The following is a 22579-nucleotide window of genomic DNA, read 5'->3' as shown; positions in this document are numbered from 1 at the left end:
GATCCCTTCCAGAGCTTAAAGAAAATTCTCCTTTTAGCTGGTGATTATGAAAATCTGGATTTTCTTACCACGGGAGATTTAATTTTCTAACAGTTGAGAGTGACTAGGGTCAGGGATTTAGAAGATATGGGAGAAAGATAACTAGAATTCTTACGCACGGATTACTGCTAGCATGGTGCTAAATACTGCACCAACGGCTTGAAGTGGGATGGGGAGCCCTTCCCACCTCAAGGGCCATTAACTGGTATGAGAGAGGTTTGGGGCATCACAGATGGGAATCTTGCCTAAAAATGTGACTGTGTTCTGCTATAGCAATAATGAGGTACTTATTTATAAGTTATTTAGACTGACCTAGAGCTTTAGCACATGTCCATGGGAAACTCTTTCCAAGTAACATCAATCTAGATCTGAGATTCGGGGACAAAATCCACCCTATATTTAATAACTACTTGCTTAACTTTAATCATTCAGGGTTTTCTGATTATTTACTTGTGAGAGTTGAGGTTCGAGCTAAGGCACAGGGCTGGATTGCCAAATCAGACTCAAGGGAAACAACAATCGATCTGAGTATTAAGCTTTACTAGACGTTGCAAGGACAGAAGCTATGACGTAATTCAGAGGCGACAGAGGTTTGGTACATAAGGGCAGGTGGCAAGCCGGGTGCTTCGGGTCTTGAACGAGGGGCTCAGGACACATGAGGCTCTGAGTGAGGTTCACCAGGTTCCACACACAGCAGTGAGAGGGAAACTTAGAAAACATCTCCGTTGTATGCCCCCAGAAAGTTGTACAACCTGCATGACATTCTCTGAGGAGCCAGGCCTCATGTAGCCTGGGTTTTCCTTACAGGAGGGAATCCTTAGCCAGGGGACATCCTAAGGGCATGGTGGAGTTAAGATCCCTTCCTCCCAGCAAGGCCGGTACTCTTTTTACCCACAAGTCCCACTGACAAGGAAAATGGACCAGAGTCACCTGCCTTCTTTTCTTCTTTTCCCTTCTCCCAGAAAGTGAATGGCTTTGCAGGCTAGCTGCTTTACTCTTCCTCCCAGGGTTACTTAAGAAATTGGTGACATAACCTGGTTTATTTTTACTTGCTCACTCCCTAGCTCTCCAGTATTAGAATTAAATCAAATTTCAACAAAAAAGTTGAATCACAGAATCTCAGAGTCAGAACTTAAAAGATGATGTAGTGCAAGTTCCTACCCAAAGTGTCTACTTAATTATATCTATTTTTACATGCATCTGATTGATGATATCTTAGGGAAGAAAAACCACTTTACAAAGCCACTGTTATAGTATTCTATTCGTTGGGGATGTCTCCTCTGTAAAACAGACATCCCCTCACCTCTCTTTGGTCCAACATCCCCATTGGTCCTAGTTCCAACATCTCAATTAATCCAAAATAAGTCTACTCTCTCTTCCACTTAGTAGTCCTTCCACATTTCCAAGGACGTTTCAAAGCCATCAGATCCTACAACTTCTTACCTTTTCTAGGCTGACCTCTCTGGGTCCTTCAATTGTTTGTTATAGGACAATAGCTACCTAATCTAATCTCCCCTCTACAGTTATCTGGCAGTCTCTCCCCTGGCATATGCAAGTTTAGGAACTTCAGGTGTTGATAATCTTGGGTATGGTCTAACCAGGAAATCTGTAATTTTGTTTGCTACAGTCCCTCCCCTAATATAGTATAAATTTGAAAGCAGCTTCTTTTTTTTTAGAATATGTGACATGCTATTGGTGCAACCTATATATAACCTATAATACTCTATAACACTCTAAATTCAAAAGAATCTCACTTTTCAACTATTCAGCATAGGGCATACCTTTAAAACCTACAGGTAACTTAGTTTCTATTCTTCATTTAAAATCTTACTTAGTTCCAATTAAAAAATCTTTTAAGGAAAAAAGCTTACTACAAACAGCTTAAATGCTTGTATAAGTATCAAGTCAAAGTGCTTTCCAAATACCAGTTCTCACAACATAAATGATAAGAATCATGAAAGTTTATACAAAATAATAATTATAGCAGTTGCTGATATTGCTGTTGTCGTTGTTGTTATTTTGTTAGCCTTACTTAATATGAACAAAGTGGCCTGGGAATTCACTGCATGGAAAAAATTTTTCTTAGATTCAAACAGCAAATGTAAGCTCTGTAAATGATATAGGATCTCTATATCTATGAACAGTTATTTCATTTAAATTTTTTCTATTTTCTTTCCCTATGAATAGATTCACTTTAATTAGATAAATTTATTTCATACCATTAATTTATTTCATATAACACAGGAAGACATAGCAAAAAAGCAACCATCTCTAGAAAAAAAATTATAGTTGATTTTATCAACTTTACTAAATAAGGCAAGTAGATCATTTCTTTTTTAAAAATCTAGTATGCACTTATTGGTTTACAAAGGCTTAAAGTCCAAAGAGAAAACAGTACTCATCCCACATAAATAAATATTCAACTTGCAAGTCCCTGTACAGCCAGCCATTTGCCAAGCCTGTGATTGCAGTGGCCAAGAGCGAACAGTTAAGTCATAGTATATTTACAAATGCATGTAAGTGACCGGTTATCTTTCACTAGCTGACATTCTTTTCACAGCACAATGATTATTTGTGATTCATGTTCAGATAACATACTTCTAAACTACAGCGTGATATCGAGCTCACATGGGTACACACACACATTCTTCCCAGAGCTAACCACTGTTTTGTAAGTCAGTTTCCATGTCTTTTTAGCATATGTCTTTAGAAAACAAGTGCTTATATACCAAATATTGAAGACATATAAAAGGTAGAAATTTGTATTTTATAAATAACTATCTGCAATCTATCAAAATCTAAAAAGGAAGGCAAAGAAATAAACAGTAGACAATGCTAGTAAAAACAGCCTATTGCTTCAGAAAAATAGAGCAATTATAGATACCTTTTGGGACACATGAGCACTTATATATAACATTTATATTAAGTTATTTGGATTTATATAGAGAGATGCTTTGATATATCTTATTCTTATAGAAATAATGCCAAATTTTCATCTTATTCACCAGGTATCTTTGTGAATAGAAAAATATTAATACACATTGGTATGATTTTTTTTTTAAACCCTCCAAATAGTCACAAATGACCAAGAATAAGGATTATAGTAATACCAACTAAGAAAAAAAAGGCAGTGGTTACATTTAAGTTTTAAAACAGACAACATAGAATGGTATACCATATCTGTTACATAAAATTTATACCATCCTAGTTTATATCTATCTATCATTTTTAAATATCTATCTTGGGTTTGTTGGTATATCTAGGTTGAAAAGTAATTCATTGTAGAAAAACCTAACAAACAAGCAAGGGATATAAAATTGCTAATTTACAAATGTATAATACATAAAAAAGTAATTTTAGATATCAAATTTAATATGCATTACTGCCTGAGATTTGCTGCGAGTATCTTCTATTAGTTCAGTCTTAAAATTCTGACGGTCTCTGAGCGAGACTCTCTGACGGCTTCAGCTTACATGTAATTATGCATGCACATGGAATTACATATGGAATTGAACAGAAAATAAATATTTTAGCTGAGTACACAGGATTCTATACCACGTCCTGGCTAGCTACAGATTCAATCATAAATGCATCTCAAAAGACAAATATGAGTAGCTTCATGATCCTAAAGGTTTCAAGTGAAAAGAAACTGAAGTCATCCACCTTTCTCAAAGTTTAAGAATCCAAATAGGCATACTAACACAAGTAATTTTTGTTAATAAACAAGATAGCATATCACAAGAGGAACCCCTGAATGCATTTTGAGTTGGTCTTCATAAATTAAGAACTGTATGTTTAGATTTACATCTACCCCTAAGTCATTCCTCCCAAACTTGTCTGCTTTTCAGACTTGTAAATCCCGGCACTCACCAGTAAGAAGAAGTAGGCACACAGAGTTGTACAATGATGAATTATAAAATATTTGTCACCAATCACTTTCCAATACAAAATAAGAATCAACAAGTCTGTTAAGAAGGAAAAATAAGTAAGATAATACGCAGGAAGAAAACTGCATTTAACTCTCCTGACAATTTATCACAGTCCACTCTGAGCCCATAGCACTTCGTTCACACCTCTGTTGTCAATTACCCATTTTATCATGAAGTATGAGCTCCCCCACTCTACCGTAACTCCTCCGGGACAAAGACCAAGTGTGGGCATCTAGCACAGTGCCTGGCATATAGCTATATGATGTATTTGTTGAAAGTATAAATGAATAACGTTTCAGGGTTAAAGTGAAAATATTACTGAATAAAAATAAATTTAAAATAAACTTAAATAATTGATTTAGGTCACTACAATAATTCATACAGATGAGATGGCCACAGAAAAGGTAAAAAATGACCAACTCATTTATAACACTAATTTAACAAAAAATGTTTAAAATTTAACAAAGGGTACAGTTAAATATTAATTCAAAATAGCAAAAAAAACCCACCAAGAATGATGATTATGGAAAAGATACACCAAAAAGGTCAAGACATCAATTTTCTTTAAAAGAACCTGAATCTAAACACTACGATTCAGAAAATAGTTTCATTTAACACAACAGAAACTTCTAAAAAACTGTTAACAACTATTTTCTTTGCCCAATTGTTAAACATGAAATTTAAACCTGGAAAGAAATGGCTATCATGGATTATAGTTTTATGGGCTCAAAGATTATAAAGTACGGAGACTTTCTTTTACAAAAAATAAAAAATTACTAATATAAAACTAGATGTGAATATTTATAAAGACGAAAAAATCATCAGATTACAAATTTTAAAGAGAAAAATAGCACAAATGTGGAAATCCAGAAAATATAACACTATTAGGAATTAACTGCCTGGTATACCTATCTAAACACATTTTCCCTACATATTTTGGTTGTGTACTCTTTAGTCACCAATTTATATGATAATGATCTTGTAATATTTCTATAGAGAGAATAAAAAGAATTCACTTTTCACTCAGCTTGGTTTAGAAAAGTTTGTTTCAGCTCATAGCTCTTATTTTTAAGGGTTTTGGATTGTTATCTTATTTGGGAAAATATTGTTTCTTTCATACGAGATTTCCCCAGTAGTGATGACTCTCTGAATTAACAATATTAACCAGTTTGTGAGGCATATTATAAACTTTGTGTTATGCTTGTCAATGACAGCATTTTGTGCCAAATAAGCAAATTTTTTTCCAAGGAGTTAATAGGATTCACTCTTCTTTTAATTGGGCCTTCAAATAATCCAATAGCCTATTCGTTATTTCTCTTTAAAATTTATCTCTTCCTCTTAATGAATTACATGTTTTGGTATAATCTAATTTTTGATCACTTCCTTTATCATTTTTACTTCATATTCCATTATTTTTATTTGAATTTTCTTTCAATTATTTATTAAATTTAAAAATTATAAAATAGAGTTCTCTATATAAATGCCCAAATGTGGGATCTGTTATTCCTCTCTTGTTTTATGGAGACAATCCAAAATGTCTTTTCAAAAAGCAGTTTATGGTATATGCTCAACTTAACTTCCCCTGTCTCATCGTATCAAAGTTTATTTCAACTCCATCCAAAACATGGGTAGAAATATGACAGAGGGAAATCTGGAATAGAAAGAATCCCTGATCTTAAGTGATTATGGCTCAAATAGTTACTTCTGCAAATTTTACCAAAATGATGTCCATGGGAACACATTTCAAGGGCCCTTGCAAATGAGGGGTGCTGAAGCTTAAACTACATTAGTTTCACAGGAATTCTACCTGAGAGGTTCTTCAGGCCAAAAAGGGACCATCGCTAGTGAAAACTGTCCAGTCCTAACAGGGTCCCACTCTGTAGCTCTGATCTCCAACAAGAACCAGAGAGCCGACAAGAAAACGTTTCATGTTCAACCCTCACAGCAGGCATTTTTTCCCACTGTCTGGGTCCTAAAAGCTACTTCTCAAATAAATTAACTAAAAGCATAGTTTATGTATTCTGTGCATGAGTAACTTAAAAAGAAACAGTGAATTAGTGAATAATAGTGGTTACTTAAAAATTTAATTAAAATATTAATCTTTTCATTTTATGTGTATTATTTTATCAAACAGCTATGAAATTGTTAGAACATAAATACTTCATAGGTTGTTTATAGTTGTCTTTTTAATAAATGGAACTTTAAAGATTTAAAAAAAAAAACAGTAAATAATATACCACATACCAGAAATGATGTAGCCTGAAGAAATAGCAATATTCAGTTTTACAAGCCATGAATTACCCCTATAAATATTAAAAAAAAAAAAGTATCTTTCTTTAGCACATAGGTTATGACAGCTACTTTTTTTTCTATTAAAGTTTAAAATTCACTAAAATGCTTTCTACAGATTCTCAAATGGTAAACTGTCATTTGCATAAGTACTATGATAATACTTCTGATTGCATGAATAATCATTTTTTAAATTTACTAGCTAAAAGTTTGAAAAAAGTAGTTTTATCAAAAGACAACTTTTTATAAACATGTTCTCATGTGATTTGTTTGCAAAAGAACTGAAATAGAATATCAGATGCTGATTTTTTTATTTTTCCTTATTCTAAATCAGATTTGACCTCAAGAAATCACCTAGACCACCCCTGCTTTTGAGGCCATATACTATTATCATCATCACTTTACTGTGGACTGGAGAGGTTTGCCTGTAACCACACGTCAGGACGTGGTCGGAACAGGACATTTTAATCCTGATGTTTCTACCCCTCCAAATATCAAGATCCTACACTTTGCTGCACTGATGCTCTTCACTTCAAGAAACAAATCCAAATTTTCAGTTCTTTATCATCTGACTTATAATGTGAACTACCAGTGAAATGAACAGAAAATAAAACTGATAACAAACTACAAATGGAAAGACTCAGAGAAGTCACGTCTTCTTCACGTAACCTAGGAACATTGGACCTGGAATAAATTTTGGCATCACAGAAAATGTCAAAATACCAAAAATTATAGTAAGTAAAAGTCTGATATGGACAAAAATTGATTGATTAATCAAATCTTTGTTATAAAATTTACTTTGCAAAAGAACTGGTTCTGTTAACAATCGTGTTAGTAAAATAAAAATATTAAAAGAAAAAAGCTAGAAATTGTTTAGGCAGATTACACAAAAAACTTGGTAAAGGCATTAAATTCACTAAATGGATTCACTTTGAAAAATATCTTCCCAATGAAAATTTATTGATACTAGTATAATTCTGATATGCATAACTCCATACTTGTGAATAAAAAATATCACTGTGTCTACGGCCATACCACCCTGAACACTCCCGATTCCCTCTGATCTCGGAAGCTAAACAGGGTCAGGCCTGGTTAGTACTTGGATGGGAGACCATCTAGGAAGACTAGGTGCTGTAGGTGTTTAAAAAAAAAAAAATCACTGCAGTCAAACAGAGATGGTCAAAAGACCTGGTTAAACCTCCCCACTTCGCCATGCAGTGCTTTCTCAAAACATACCCAATCTCTCAAACTGAGCTGCACTCTTTTCATAAAACACCAGGAAATACAGTTTGTAAAATCTCTACCTTTGGAATGACATTTAAAATGTTCGGAAAGAACCATTTTACAAATTATCCTATTATTGCTGAACATAGTTATTACTAGTGCTTCAAATCTCATGTGGTACTAACTTCCTCTTATATAGACATCTATAATTCTAATTTTCATACCTTTGATATCAAATGATGGGACAAACATAAATTTGAAAAGCAAGTCTTAAGTAGATATTATCCAAGTTGACTAGCCTATCTCAATAATAACTCATTTTTGCTCAAAACAGTGGTTACAATAATTTGTTTTACTAACACAGTATAAATGTTTCCATAATCGTATTCTCCTTATTTGGATAACAATGATACTAAGGCAAAACGGCCCTCGTTATCTGTATTCAAATCTGAAATCATTTTAATGCACCGTGCAGAAATAAGTCTGAACACAAGCATTTTAATAAACCATATACCATCAACATTTTTTCTGTTTTAAAGAGATGTTCTTATTAATAATTAATATCAAAATGTAAATCAAATTGAATATATTGGAAAGAAACAGCTTACCAAAGTGGATCACTGATTGTAGCTTCATCAAAGAAGAAAATGTACAGGCCAAAAACTCCAACCACCAAAGAATGATATGTAGATCCTACCCTGAAATGAAATGAAATGTACGTAGGATTTCAGGTTCTTTGCCAATAAACTTTAATTGTGTAAAGCATTTAACATTATGAAGAACTTAAATCCAGAGGAATGGAGTATATCTGATAGTATGTATAATGCAAAATTGTCACTTAGAAATCCAAGGGCCACAAGTTTACTTTGGAATTAATAACAAGAAGGATACCCAGGTCTACGATTTTCTGCTAGAAAACTGGTGAATTACTTATTGGTTAAAAGTTCTAAAATGAACGAGAGGCCCAGCTAGCTCAGTCTGTAGAGCATGAGATTCTTAAAAGTTCTAAAATGGAAGCACATCTCATAATGCAGCTGACAGGGTTTTGTGCAAACAGGTGGTGACTGGTAAGCCCACCACCCCATGCCCTGCACCCCGCTCAGAGCTCCCTCCTCAACAGCATCACGGTGCAATTCAATTCGTTTCCTGCTCCAATCAGTCAAAAATGACTTCCAAATCTACTAGCCTCAACCAACCCCATGTTCAAACAGACCATGAAATGCACCTTCACATGCATTATTGTACTCGATTCTTGTAACAAATCTGCAAGAAAGTTAAGGCAGCTCTTATTAATCTCTCTTTATCATTAATATGAAAGAACTTCTAAACAGAAAAACTGAGGACCATAAATTTACACAGAATATCTGTTTTTAAAAGAAATGTCCAAGTCAAAGCAAAATGTTCACAAGATCCAGGTCGAATTTTCTTTCATAGAAGGAATAAGGATGAGATGAAAAATATCAGTTTCCATTTGGAAAAAATCTAACATTTTGTTCATGATGTTCAGGCCTCAAACTCCCTTCTCCACTGAGATGTTACATGGTTAATGGGAAGAACTATAAGCGCTCAGCAATGGAAATGGCAGGTAATTCATGAGAGAAAAGTTAAATGTTACTTGGATCAAATAGCTCGCACTACAATGAACGGAAGAAAACACCCGGTGCTTACATATTATTCTGTATTAAAAGTCTATTTGTTCAGAAACTTGTTAGTAAAAATTTCATTTTTCATTCTTTAAAATCAGTTTCCTAGCAAAGCAAAATGTAGATTCCTTAGTGTCTATTGTATTTCAAAACAATAGGACTTTCTATACCATAGGAAAGGAAGTGGATATGAGAAAAACTTTTAATTATAACATAAACAATACCTATAAGCATGTATGTTTTCAGAAAAGCAACTATTTAAGTATAGCAATTTCTCGCTTATAATTAATCAAACTGTTATCTCTCAGGTCTGAATTTTCTGGTGACTTTTTTTCCTCCTGTCCTTTTTTTACTAGATGACTTAGACCATGCATTATTCAGAGACTCTTGATTACTAGGAAGAATTATATGAGTGATGTTAATCTGTCTAAGACTGGAGGCTGGATTTAACTTTATTCAAAAATTAGTCAATTTTTTTCCTTCTTTGCACTCTCCACCTCACAGCTTAAGTCCCATGTAAACTCAGCTGAAGTGGGAAACGAGTAAATTTGAGGGCGGGGGGAAAGAGAGAGACAGAGAGAGACAAAGAGACACAGAGAGAGAGGGAGAACGAGAACACATCATTTGGATTGTGTAATCTACTTTATATAATCCCAGATTTGTTTTCAAATAGAAACTCAGTTTCCCAAACAGTGATTCCATGTATCATAGAATGGCAGTGATAAGACTGAATGATGCAATGTATTTTTCAATTTCATCATTTCATTTCAGTTTCATCTTTGCTTCTATCCCCCTGTGCCCTCCTATTTCTTGGCTTACAGCTCTCCAAGATTCAAATGCCTCTACCTCCTAGCCTGTATCAACCAAGGAAATGAAAATAGTTCAAAATCTAACCACATAAAATGTATGTCCCCATGTCTCTTCCTTTTCTTTCCCATCAGTCTATCTATTTTTAAGTTTGAAAGGTTTTTTAAAGTAATGCTTAATATCTTTCATATCCCACATTTGAACAATATCTTTGTACTATTCTTAAGACAAATCATGCCTCTCGTTTTTCAAAAATACATGGAAAAAGAAACCTCACTTTCTGGATGAAAAGACCTGTAGCTTATATGAACCAAACATATCAGTGTAAGGTGCCAAAGAAAAAACAAGTCTTATTCACAGCCTGAATGATAAAAGTGGAAGTCTGTAAAACAATTTGGCACAAAGATAGGGGATTTCAGGTCAAATATGCCCACGCTCAAATAAATACTTAGACTTTGGCAGGTCTTTAATTCTAAGAGAAAATTTCAATGAAAACTAATTATAGCAATCTTAGAGACCTGCTGAATTCATTTTTAGTTAGCATTAACTTCAACTAAATAACAACAACAAAACATATTCCCATAGCTGCTCTGATTCACCGAGGTTTGAAAACGCACTTTGATGTTTAGGCATCTGAAGGTTTCTAAAGCCAGTGAGGTAGTCATCAGTCATTTTGTGTTTGAAATCTTGTGAGAAATTAAAGAGGTGCACATATAGAAACCAACTAATGAAAACTACTGCAGCCCTCATCTTTACATCTTATTCATTTTCTACCTGTTTTTTTATTTAAAAAAATCTAAAAAGCAATTTTTACTTTAGGATTGTATAACAAAAGAATAGATTCTGGAGGGCTCTGAATTATAATGAAAAAGTTCATTAAAAGAGAGAGGCAGATGCACGAACCTCACACCACTTTCTCTAGTATGTGGTGTGTAACTGCCCTTGAGCAAAGGCAGCCAACACTATACATAGACTACTCGCAGCCCCAACAAATGTTTACTTCTGTTATCATTTCCAAAGAACACGTGTTTGTCATCATAAACATTTCAAAGAATGCGAAACAGCACTCCTCCACAGTCAGCAGGAATCTACTTGACCTTCCCACATTTCCCCAGAAAGCTGAATAAATGTTTCCTAACATCTTTCAGTATAAGTTTTAAATTTTTTCTTGTATGAGATCTGTCTACTTGTCTTTTCTTTTATTCCTAAGATCAAATAAAAATTTTGACCTTAGATTTTATTAGATCTTAAATGAAAGACTTTTTGGAAATATTTTAAATAATTTTACTTCATAAAATTAGCCTTTAAAAAAATCAATTACGTTTTCATAAGCTTTACCTTGAGTTCCATTCAATCTTCTTTCTGAAGCTGAGACTATTAAAACCTGAAGAAACTTTTGCTGAAAACCAATCACTTAGAAAGTGGAAAAGAAGCTGAAAAGTGAAAAAGCTGGCAAAAATTGTGCTGATGACCAGTTTGGTGTTGGTGTCCATATTTCTTCAACCTGTTAAGAGAAATGATGACTATCAATTGCTTTAAATTGCTCATGATAATGTATTTTTACTAATTTATTTTAATTTAGCACAAATGTAAGAATACAAAGAAACTATAAAAATTTTAAGCCTTTACCAGTTATTTGTTGTATCGCCTATACCTGTATTTAAAAATAAAAGAAAAAACTCTATTGTCTTAAAGATCTCAATATTATAAATATAACATCATTCTATTCAAAATTATCTAAATCTTAAAGTTTAACAGTAAGAGAATGTAAAGTGCTATAATTGAAGGTGTTCTTTCAGAAATATTTTTAATTAAACTAAGGCCAAATCAGCTGATTTCTCTATAACTCAATTTCACCATTTATAAAATGAGAGAGTTGGTTGGGCAATTTCTAAGAAACAATTAAGTCATAATAGAACTAACATTATCTGCAATAGTAAAACAAAAGATTAATTACATAAAAAAATGTACAATAAATTTTGTTTTAAATGTTGTTTGTACAGCAGACATTTTTTAAAAAATTTAAATCTTAGGAAGAATAATACTATCTAGCAAAATAACCATATCACTGTTACTGTTTAAATTAGTATTTAACCTTAAAAAATATTCTGTAATCATGAAGAGGAATTTTTTTCCCTCAAATGGCTAATCTTGTAATCAGCTCTCTGTTCTGCTTCTGTAGAAACGCTTGCTGCATAGGCCAAAGGGCAGAGTGGTCTCGAAATCACCTGGAAACTCATCCTTCCCTTTGATTGCTGTGCTTGTTTGAACAGATGTATTGTCTTAGTGCCTGTTTGAAAATCTCATGCTCTGTAACTGCCCATAGCCCATTGCAACTCCCGGGGCCTGTAAATCAGCCCACGCCAACTGTAACAACGTGGGTATAAAAGCAAAATTGCCCCTAATTTTTCAGAGCACAAGCTCTTTTGGGACCACAGGTGTAAAAATCCTGAGTTCTCCAAACCCTCCGAGTGCTGCTTGGTTTCTTGCTGATTTGAGTTTTGCAATTTTTCTGCAACATTTCTGGAGTCCCCAACGAGATTCTCAACCACACCCGCCTGCCGGACTGGTGGCTGGGCCAGGCCGGGGAAGAGGGGCTCTGAGATGAACGGGGAGGCGTGCCACCTGACGGTATTCCAGGTTCTCTTTCTGACCGGCGCTCCTACTCTCCAGATGGCTGAGCCTCCAACCAGACTCATAGGAGGGATGGACTAACTCACCAGGAAAGGCCACAGGATAAGGTAAGGCCCCAGCCATAGCCCTCCTAGTCAGGTCCTGTCTCCGGATGGAAGAGGAGCTTGATCACCACCTAGTCTTCAGTTTGAAGACACAGGTCAGGGTCTTCCCAGTGGGGGAAGACATCAGGGTCTTCCAAAGGCGAGGAAGACATAGCTCAGGGCCTTCCAAAAGTGGGGAGGCAATGTTTTAACCTGTTGTGTGAATGAGTGAATGAATGAGTGGCCTGAACGGTTTGATCGGTCAGGTACGAGTATGTGGCTCCATGGCTGGGCACCCTTAACGTCCCCTAAAGGCTACAGAGTCCGTGTGGGCTCATTCTGTGGTTCCGTGGCATCTGGCATACAGTCCAGGGTGGCACTGGACTAGTGTCTGATGATAAGTCACAAAGCTGAGTCCACTACGGCCAAGTATCACCTAAGCTCCTTCGGGACACGGCCAGATGAACATCTGAACGGTCTCCTCTTTGGAGGGGGCACCCATCCTTTGTTTGTCTTCGCGTCACAATCACAGGGTGGGATACACGGCGGGGGTGAGGGGGGGTGCAATTAACTACTGAATTGACTTAAGAATTGTCTATCTCCAAACAGCCCTTGTTACATAGGGGCTCTCTGCCAATTATTTTCTTAAAATTTTAAGGTCTATTTTCCTCCTTGGGAAGCTCCCTAAGGCAAATATGGGAGGAGGTACCTCTAAGCCAACTGTGTTAAACTGTATGTTGAAAATTTTTAAGAAAGGCTTCTCAGAGGATTACGGGGTCAAGCTGACCCCAGGAAAACTTCATACTCTTTGTGAGCTTTCGGGGTAGGATGGCCTTCAGAAAGGACCTTAGACCTCCCCACTGTTATAGCTGTGTACCAGGTAGTGACAGGGACCCCTGGACATCCAGAACAGTTTCCGTACATAGATTCATGGTTGCAAATCGCTTCTGTAGTGCCCCCTTGGGCCCGGTTCTGAACGAGTAGGCAGGGACAGAGTAAGGTACTAGTAGCCCGAGCCAACTCGAGAAAAGAACAAGGAAAAGCCAGCAAAAATTGTCCACCAAGGGGACCCTGGGGAAGAACCTTTCTTCCCACTGTCGTATATCCCAGCAGCTCCGCCAGTCTCCACACAGCACAGTCTACCCGCAACTTCACCATCGGTGCCTTCACCGCCCCCACAGCCCGAGCGATCCTCACACCTGAGTCCACAGCGCCTTCACTTGGCCACGCAACCAGCTCAGCAATCTACGGCCCTTCAGATGCCCCTCCGAGAGGCACGAGGTCCCTTTGAGATTGGAGAAGATGGCACACTCCAGCCAGGCCTCCCTGTCCTCTACTATCAGACATTTAGCACAATCGACCTCTTCAGCTGGAAGCAGCACACCCCGTCCTATTCGGAGAAAGCCCAGGCGATGACTGACCTGCTCGAGACCATATTCCAAACTCATCAGCCTACTTCGGACGACTGCCGCCAACTCCTAACTCTCTTCAATACCAAAGAACGACACCGGATTCTGTCAGAAGCGTGGGGATGGCTCCAAGGACAAGCACCGGACAGTGTACTAGACCCTGCAGCATGGGCCTCAGGGGCTGTGCTAGATGTCAGGCCCAATTGGGACTTCAACATCCCAAATGGAAGAGAGTCTCTCAGCAGGTACTGGCAGGCCATACTGCAGGAGGTAAAAGCTGGGGCTAAAAAGCCGACAAATGTGTAAAAAATGGCAAAAGTACTCCAGAAGCCAGAGGAGTCACCCACAGAGTTTTACGAGAGACTGTGCGAAGCATTCCGGGTGTATACCCCTTTTGACCCCAAAGTACAAGAAAACCAATGCATGGTCAATGTGGCATTTGTGGCTCAATCTTACGCTGCAAGCTTCAGAAATTGGAGGGCTTTGCTGGGATAACAACAGCCAGCTACTGGAGATCACAAGCAGGGTGTTTGTGAACTACGACCAGGAGGCCCAAAAGATAGCTAATAAGCTGATGAAACAAAAAGTGTCTCTCCTGGCAGCAGCATTAGGGAACCGAGGCCCGGTGCAGCAGGCTGCTGCTCCCTCACGGAAAAGAGAAACCAAAAGGAGACCACCACTACGCTGTGACCAGTGCACCTACTGCAAAGAGACTGGCCATTGGAAGAATCAGTGCCCCCACCGTGGGAGATGCCTGAAGGGCCAAAGACATTCCATCAACCTGGTAAAGGAAAGTACCAGCCTGAGCCAGTCCAAGACCTTATCGGCCTGGCCGAAGCACAGTCAAACTAGGGGTGGCCGGGTTCCCTGATCCTAGGCCCCTGGGAGCCTACAGTTGCAATAGAAGTAGGGGGCCAATGACTTTCATGGTAAACACTGGGGCTGAACACTCTGTAGTAACCACACCTATGGCTCCCCTTGCAGACTGAACAGCAACTATTGTTGGGGCTACAGGGGACCAAATCCCCTGCTTGTTCTGTAAAGCCCACTCATGTCAGCTAGGGGGCCACCCAGTGACTCGAGTTCCTGTGCCTACCAGAGTGCCCCATTCCTCTTCTAGGTAAAGACATTAACAAAGCTTGGAGTTCAAATCACTTTTGCCCCCGGGAAGCCCACCAATCTCACACTGAAGATCCAGCCTGCTCTAATAATGGCTGTGACTGTGCCCAGGGGGGACAAATGGTGCCCCTATTCTCCGGAAAGAGAACAAACAAATCCAACCAGTCTGTTAGAAGAGTTCTCTACTGTCTGGGCAGAGAAAGGGCCCCCAGGTCTAGCCAAAAATCACGCACCCATCATGGTAGACCCGAGGCCAGGAGCCACTTCTGTTACACAAAGGCAATATCCAGTGCCACGCCTGGGAATTCAGGACCATATCCAGCGTTTGCACGACACCGGAATTCTAGTTGAGTGTCAGTCACCTTGGAACACTCCACTCTTACCAGTCAAGAAGCCTGGAGGGAACGACTATCGCCCCATCCAGGACCTCCACATCATCAACAACGCAGTGGTCACCATCCATCCATTGGTCCCAAACCCACACATCCTCCTGAGTCTCTTACCTGACCATGCAAGCTGGTTCACTAGCTTAGATTTCAATGATGCCTTCTTCTGTCTCCAGTTATCACCTGCCAGCCAGTCTTTGTTTGCCTTTGAGTGGGAAGACCCACACACTGGGAGAAAAATGCAATTGACTTGGACTTGACTGCTTCAAGAACTCACCCACCCTGTTTGGTGAAGCATTGGCCGCAGATCTTGCTGCCTTCTCTGAAGAGACTCTGAATTGCACTCTGCTCCAGTACGTAGATGACCTGCTGCTGGCTAGCCCCACCCAAAGAGACTGATGGAAGGGTACTAGAGCCCTGCTGCCCCTGCTCTCTTCCATGGGATACAAGGTGTCATGGAAGAAGGCTCAAATCTGCAAACAGGAGGTCAGATACCTCAGGTTCATCATCGCAGAAGGACATTGGGCAATTGGACATGAGGAGAAGTTGGCCATCTGTTCAACACCTCAGCCAAATATTAAGAAAGGGGTCCGTGAATGCCTAGGGGCAGCCGGATCTGGATACCACGTTTCTCTGAAATTGCCAAGCCACTGTATGAGGCCACAGCTAGGTCTAGTAAAGACCCCCTGGAATAGGGCTCCAGATAAGAAAATACCTTCAGAGAAATAGAGAGACTTTTGATCAGTGCCCTAGCATTAGGACTGCCGGATGTGACACGAGACTTTAACCTCTTCACACACAAGAAGAATCATACTGCACTGGGGGTCCTCACACAGTCGGGCCATGGCAGTGCCCAATTGCATATTTGTCCAAACGGCTAGATCCGGTGGCTGCAGATGGCCGCCATGCCTCCGGGCCTTAGCTGCCGCAGTAATCCTGGTCAGAGAAGCAGACAAGCTCACACTGGGACAGAATATAAATGTAAAGGTCCCCCATGCTGTAACCACATTAATGAATAATCAAGGACATAAGTGGCTGACCAACACCAGAAAAACTCATTATCAGGGACTGTTTTACGAAAATCCACGAGTCCGCCTCGAGACTGTGCGAACATTGAACCCCGCTATGTTTCTGCCCACTGAGGAGGGGCCTCCCGACCATAATTGTCAGGAGGTCACAGATGAAGTCTACTCAAGCAGGAAAGACCTGATGGACGTTCCTCTTCAGAACCTAGAAATGGTATTGTTCACCGATGGGAGCAGCTTCATCCATGAAGGACAGTGCAAAGCCGGCTACGCAATAACTACTACCGATGAGGTAATCGGAGCTGAGGCTCTGCCACAGGGCTGGTCGGCACAGCGGGCCGAACTATGGGCACTTATTCAGGTGCTGCGGCAGGCTGAAGGGAAACAGGTCAATATCTACACTGACTCAAGTTATGCCTTTGCTACTTTGCACATACAGGGGGCCATTTATAAAGAAAGGGAATTACTGACTCTGGGAGGAAAGGAAATCACAAACAAAGAAGAAATCCACCAACTGTTAGAGGCAGTGTGGAAGCCTTCCCAAGTGGCAGTCATTCACTGCAAGGGCCACCAGAGAGGAACTGACACTGTCAGTAGGGGAAATCAACTAGCAGACCAAGAGCTAAGGAGGCTGCCAACCGAGTGCCACATGGGTCCTGAGCCAATCTCCAAGGTTCTCCTAGTACCAGAATTGCCTCTATCTCCAAAGTACACTAAGGAAGAAGCACAAGGACTTTAAGTGAAAACGGAACTAAGAGGAAGGAGGGCTGGTGGGAGTTTCCAGATCAAAGACTCTATTCCCACTGCACTGGCAGCTCACCTGGTAAAACAACACCATGAGTTGACTCACCTAGGGAAGACTACTTTAGAAAGCCTGTTAGGCCGCTACTATTTCATACCCAAACTCCCAACCCTGTGCACCAGATCAGTGCTAGGTGTGTGACTTGTGCACGAAACAACGCTGGCCAAAGGCCAAGGTCTAATCCAGGGATGCAAACAATTGGAACTATGCCACTTGAAGACCTAAAATTAGACTTTACTGAGGTCAAGCCCTGCTGGGGCCACCAGTACTTCCTTGTGTTAGTTTGCACTTACTCCGAATGGGCTGAAGCTTTTCCTACACGCACCGAACGGGCACGAGAAGTAGCTAGGGCCTTATGGAGGGAAACTGTTCCAAGATACAAGCTACCCTTCTCTATAGGATCTGACAATGGACCTGCCTTTGTGTGAGATAGTCCAGACCTTGCCCAAAGCTCTAGGAATCAAATGGAAGCTCCACATGGCCTACAGGCCACAAAATTCAGGGAAAGTCGAACGCATGAACGGGACCCTCAGAACCACCCTAGCTAAGCTTTGTCAGGAAACCCAGTTACTGTAGCTTGATTTGCTGCCTTTGGCTCTACTCTGTGCACGGTGCACCCCAAGGCTTTCAGGCTACTCCCCTTTTGAAATCCTTTATGGGAGACCTCCCCCAGTGATAGGAAAGTTAAAAGGAGACCCTCGATTAATGGCTGACCTAGAAATGTCCCAATACCTTTAGGCTTTAGGGAGGATTCTCCGCCACATCACTTACGAAACTTTAGAAAGAGCCCCTATTCCCTTAGGGAATTGGGTCCACCCCTATCAGCCAGGAGATGAAGTATGGGTTAGAGACTGGAAGAAGGAGCCACTTCGCCAAGCTGGACGGGCCCTCACACTGTTATATTAGCAACTCCCACTGCTGTTAAGGTTACACATGGCAGAAGCTTGAAGATCAACTGTCCACTGTCCAGATGTATTGTTATCCTCATGTAGCCCTAACCCTATTTAGTATACTTGTCCCGCTGCTTGCTTTAGGTTTGGCCTCAGTAGCGCCCTCCAATTGGACTCTGAGTCAAAGAATCACTTTAGCCCTAACCTATCTAGCCTACATAGGGATCCTCTCAGTTCTTACATGTTTAGACTAAACGCCTTTTTTTGGTACATTTTTACAGTTCTAGAAACGTTGTTTAATCATCACTGGTTGTTTTGTTAATTCAAACAGGATTTCATGTTCAGGTAATCCAAGCATCGAAGCAATGGTGCCTCCTACCTCACCCTACAAGGGAATTATGGGTACTGAGTACTTACATAGGACTTTATTGATATTTCTCATAAGCTCACCCCTGAGGGCGGCCATCGAGCCTCAATGTGATAAACGCATAGGGCTATCCAAATAGGTGGTCAGGTCCAGCAGGCCTTTACCTCATATGCCCATCAACCAGCTGCTTGTTACAGATCAGCTACCATTTGCACTTATGCTGGCAGAAGGTACTGGATGGGATGGTTAAAAACCAAATATGTAGCAGGATACATTTGCCAAGGTCCGCCCCCAGGAGCAACAGGAAATTGGGCCTGTTGGACATATTACAGGCAAATAGGTATCTCAGATGGAAGGGGAGTCCAAGACTACGCCCGAGACCAACTAGTCAAAGAGACTGCACAGCGAGTAATAGAATGGAAAAAACCTAAACCACCTCCGGGGCCCAGTCCAATTTATGACCAACTTAAAAGGACCTTTGGCTAAAACATAGACCTCCCAACCTTGAGAAAGAACCTCTTTGTTGACCTGAGAGGAAAGCCCATGAACTTGGTGTTACTAAATGCTGGGTGAGTAGAGGAGCACTCATGAGTGAAGATTGGCCTTGGAAGGGAACTAGCCTAGATGCCTTTTACCTCCTCCAGTGGAACCACATGGTAACTCAACATGAAGAGGATTGACCCAAGAGTTGGGTCCTCTCCTCCAAAGTAGTAGGAGAAGAATGTCTTGGCCGGATAGGTCCAAGATACACTCGGTGGGTTGGGGAAACTCCATGTCAAACTTAAACTGTTGGCCCAAAGCTCCTTCCTGGTATTGGGCCACCAACAGCACTATAACTACCTCCTCCTTGTGCCATTCCTTCAACCAAAGCTCAATTGTTACAAACTGTACTATAAAGGAAGGAACGGTCCATCCCTGTTGGCACATTCTGGGAAACCCCCAACTCCACTGGCCCTGGGAGTTGGAAAGCATCAGATAGGCTCTTCTGGATTTGTGGGAAGATGGTTTATACCCAATTCCCAGCAAACTGGAAGGGAAGTTGCACCATTGGTATCATTCAACCTGGCTTCTTCCTCCTACCAGACCTAGGAGGAAATGAGCTAGGTGTTCCCTTACATCAAGACTTAAAAGCCAGAACTAAGAGGTCACTGAAAGTTGAAGTAGGGGGACAACAAAAATGGGAAGAGGATGAATGGCCACCCCACTGTATTATCCAATACTATGGCCCCACTACTTGGGCACAAGATGAGAGCTGAGGTTACCAGACTCCCATATACATACTTAATCGAATTATCAGGTTACAGGCCGTACTAGAGATCATTATGAACCAGAAGGCCTCAGCCCTAGAACTCCTGGCCACACGACAGTCTCAGATGCGTGCAGCAATATATTAAAACCGGTTAGCTTTAGATTACTTGCTAGTGGAAGAAGGAGGAGTATGTGGGAAATTTAACCTTATTGTTGTCTCCAAATAGATGACAACAGCCAGGCTGTAACTGATATAGCTACTAATATTAGGAAAATAGCTCATGTACCCATCCAGAGTTGGAAACAGTAGGACCCTAGGAACCTCTTTGGGGGCTTGAAGACCTTAGTTGGAATAGTTGCTCCTCCTCCTCGGATCCTGCCTCCTTCTCCCTTACCTGCTGCCTCTTGTTGTCTGGACAACTACCTCCCTCATAGAGGTTATGGCAGAAAGACTGCAGCAAAGATCCTTATGTTGTGGAAGTACCAGCCCTGGCCCAGAGAGATCAAGAGGTTGATGCCCTATACGAATTTAAAGATTATCAAACGTGAGGAATGAAGAGAAATTTTTTCACTCAAGTAACTAATCTTGTAATCAGCTTTTGTAGACAGGCTTGCTGCACAGGCCAAAGGGCAACTGAAAACTCACCCTCCCCTTTGATTGCTGTGCTTGTTTGAACAGATGTATTGCTTTAGTGCCTGTTTGAAAATCCCATGCTCTGTAACTTCCTGTAGTCCATAGCATCTCCCAGCGTCTATAAATCAGCCTATGCCAACTGAAACAACGTGAGTATAAAAGCGAAACTGCCCCTAAGCTCGGGGCCCAGATTTTCAGAACACTAGCTCTTCTGGGACCACCTGTGTAAAAAACCTGAGTTCTCCAAACCCTCCGAGTGCTACTTTGTTTCTTGCTGATCTGAGTTTTGCAATTTTTCTGCAATAATCACACATATCCTTGGACCAATCCTCCATAGCTTTTTATCTTTAAAATAAAAGATTTTTATAAAAGAGCTTCAAGTTTTAAGGACAAAGTTAGCGAATAGTAACATGCATATATGCACATTCCAAGTATGTTTTCTATCTCAGTGAGCTGAACTTTATTCAGCTCCTAAAAATCTTAGGAACATTTAGACCAAAAAAAGACACTGAAGCATTTGCTTGTACCTAGCAAATACAGTGTTTCTATGGCTCCTTCTTTGATAGAGCCGACCGTCAGATTAAAAGGAAATGAAACAATAGATATTTCCAGCTCCCTGATGTGAAGAAATAAAGTCAACCTACTGAAGCCAACTCACTAGAAAAAAACTGAGTCATTGGCTGCACAAGCAACATCCTCACTTCATTCTCTTCCAACCAGGCTATCGGATAAAAAATCAGTCCTCCACAGGGGCCCTTCTGACAGAATTCATGTGTCTGTAATGAATTCATTTCTCAGTCTTTTTTTCTGGCGTGCATGTTCAGCAAAAAATACTGATATTACAGTTCTCCGTAAGATTCCATTAACTTTATTGCTCATTTACATTTTTTTAATTTAACGTTTATTGGGCATTAAAATTTTTAATTTGTGCCCTTTTACTTTAATAGTAACCAAATAATACATAAAAGTAAGTTTTGTATATAAATTAAACAACATTATGATTTTCTAATGTTAGAAAAGGGATAATGTCTAAGATTAAAGGAAATAGGGATTAAAGAAAGACAGAAAGAAAAAGAAAGTAAATAGAGATCTGGAGGCCAGGTATGCAGATAAATGAGTAAAATGAAACCAGTAACCAGAAAAGAGTGAAGAGTCTAACCCTCAATATGATTAAATGAATAATATGAATAATCTTAGATCTGATGACAGCTTGCCCTGGAAGGGTCTGTATGTTCCCTGCTGGTCCTGGAGGGCGGTTAGGCACCAGATGCTCATTTATTTTTGTTAAAATTCAACATATATAATCAGTATTTATTTCATGAATGGTTCCTAAATGTTATAAACAGTAGGAATCATGCAACAGTATCCATTTTGTGAACTGTTAATTTAAACAATACATTTTTTAAAAGCACACCATTAAAAAAAAATTATCATTCTTTAAAAAAGTAGTTTTATTAAGTCTTTGTTGCACTGGATATCAGATGTTTTCAAAAGACTTACTGACAATTAACTGGGGTCTATGGGGTATATGTTGAGAATCTCCCTTTGCAAAAAATGTTTCATTTAAAACTAAAGAATTCCATATAGTCAAGTTGTGGATTCCATTAAAGGCTCAACAGACAGAAGTTACAGACAGAAGTTAATTAAATCGTTCTACAACCAGCTTTGCTTCTCATTACGCAGCTGCTTGCTTCATCAGTCATGGCAGATCAAGCACTCATCTAGGGATTATTTACAAATTTCCCCAGAAAACCCAGGCTTCAGGTAAGCAGCAGTTGCTTCTGTTCATTCACTGAATTATCCAAGAAAATGGTAAAATGGATAAAACCAAATAATGTTCATGACTCAGATTAAGGGCCTTTGAGAGTTTGGTAACGATTAAGTATAGAAATACACAGTAAAAGTAGAAAAGTATTAGACCTATTTCATATTCCTCCACATGTGGCTAGTAGCTGGCAATGAGATACTGTCCCAGAAAGGCTGAGCTGAACAGAAGTGCGAAATATTTCTGTGGCAATTTATAAGGGGAGTGTCTAGACATGAACTTTACA

The 22579-nt window shown here is 39.6% G+C and overlaps 1 protein-coding gene and 1 pseudogene across 6 annotated transcripts in view; one reads left to right on the top strand and one right to left on the bottom strand.

The window, feature by feature from the left end:
* Positions 1-22579, bottom strand: part of TLCD4 (TLC domain containing 4) — an 84024-nt gene that overhangs the window by 12724 nt on the left and 48721 nt on the right. For 5 of the 6 annotated variants that reach the window (XM_039869528.1, XM_039869530.1, XM_039869533.1 and 2 more), the window contains exons 2-5: positions 11270-11435; positions 8090-8179; positions 6213-6271; positions 3910-4004 (exon numbers count right to left, since the gene is read on the bottom strand). In XM_039869528.1, coding sequence (XP_039725462.1) covers positions 3910-4004; positions 6213-6271; positions 8090-8179; positions 11270-11424 — 399 coding nt within the window. In that variant the 5' untranslated portion in view covers positions 11425-11435. Of the gene's footprint in view, positions 1-3909; positions 4005-6212; positions 6272-8089; positions 8180-11269; positions 11436-15679; positions 15862-22579 lie in introns of those variants that run through there. The other variant, XM_039869534.1, reaches the window with a different exon arrangement.
* LOC120607984 (uncharacterized) lies at positions 7279-7397 on the top strand (annotated as a pseudogene).

The sequence above is a fragment of the Pteropus medius genome, unplaced genomic scaffold (assembly GCF_902729225.1).
Source record: "Pteropus medius unplaced genomic scaffold, Ma_sr-lr_union100, whole genome shotgun sequence".
Taxonomy (NCBI): Eukaryota; Metazoa; Chordata; class Mammalia; order Chiroptera; family Pteropodidae; genus Pteropus; species Pteropus medius.
Note: the sequence above shows the minus strand (reverse complement) of the source record. Positions and strands in the feature narration are given on the sequence as shown.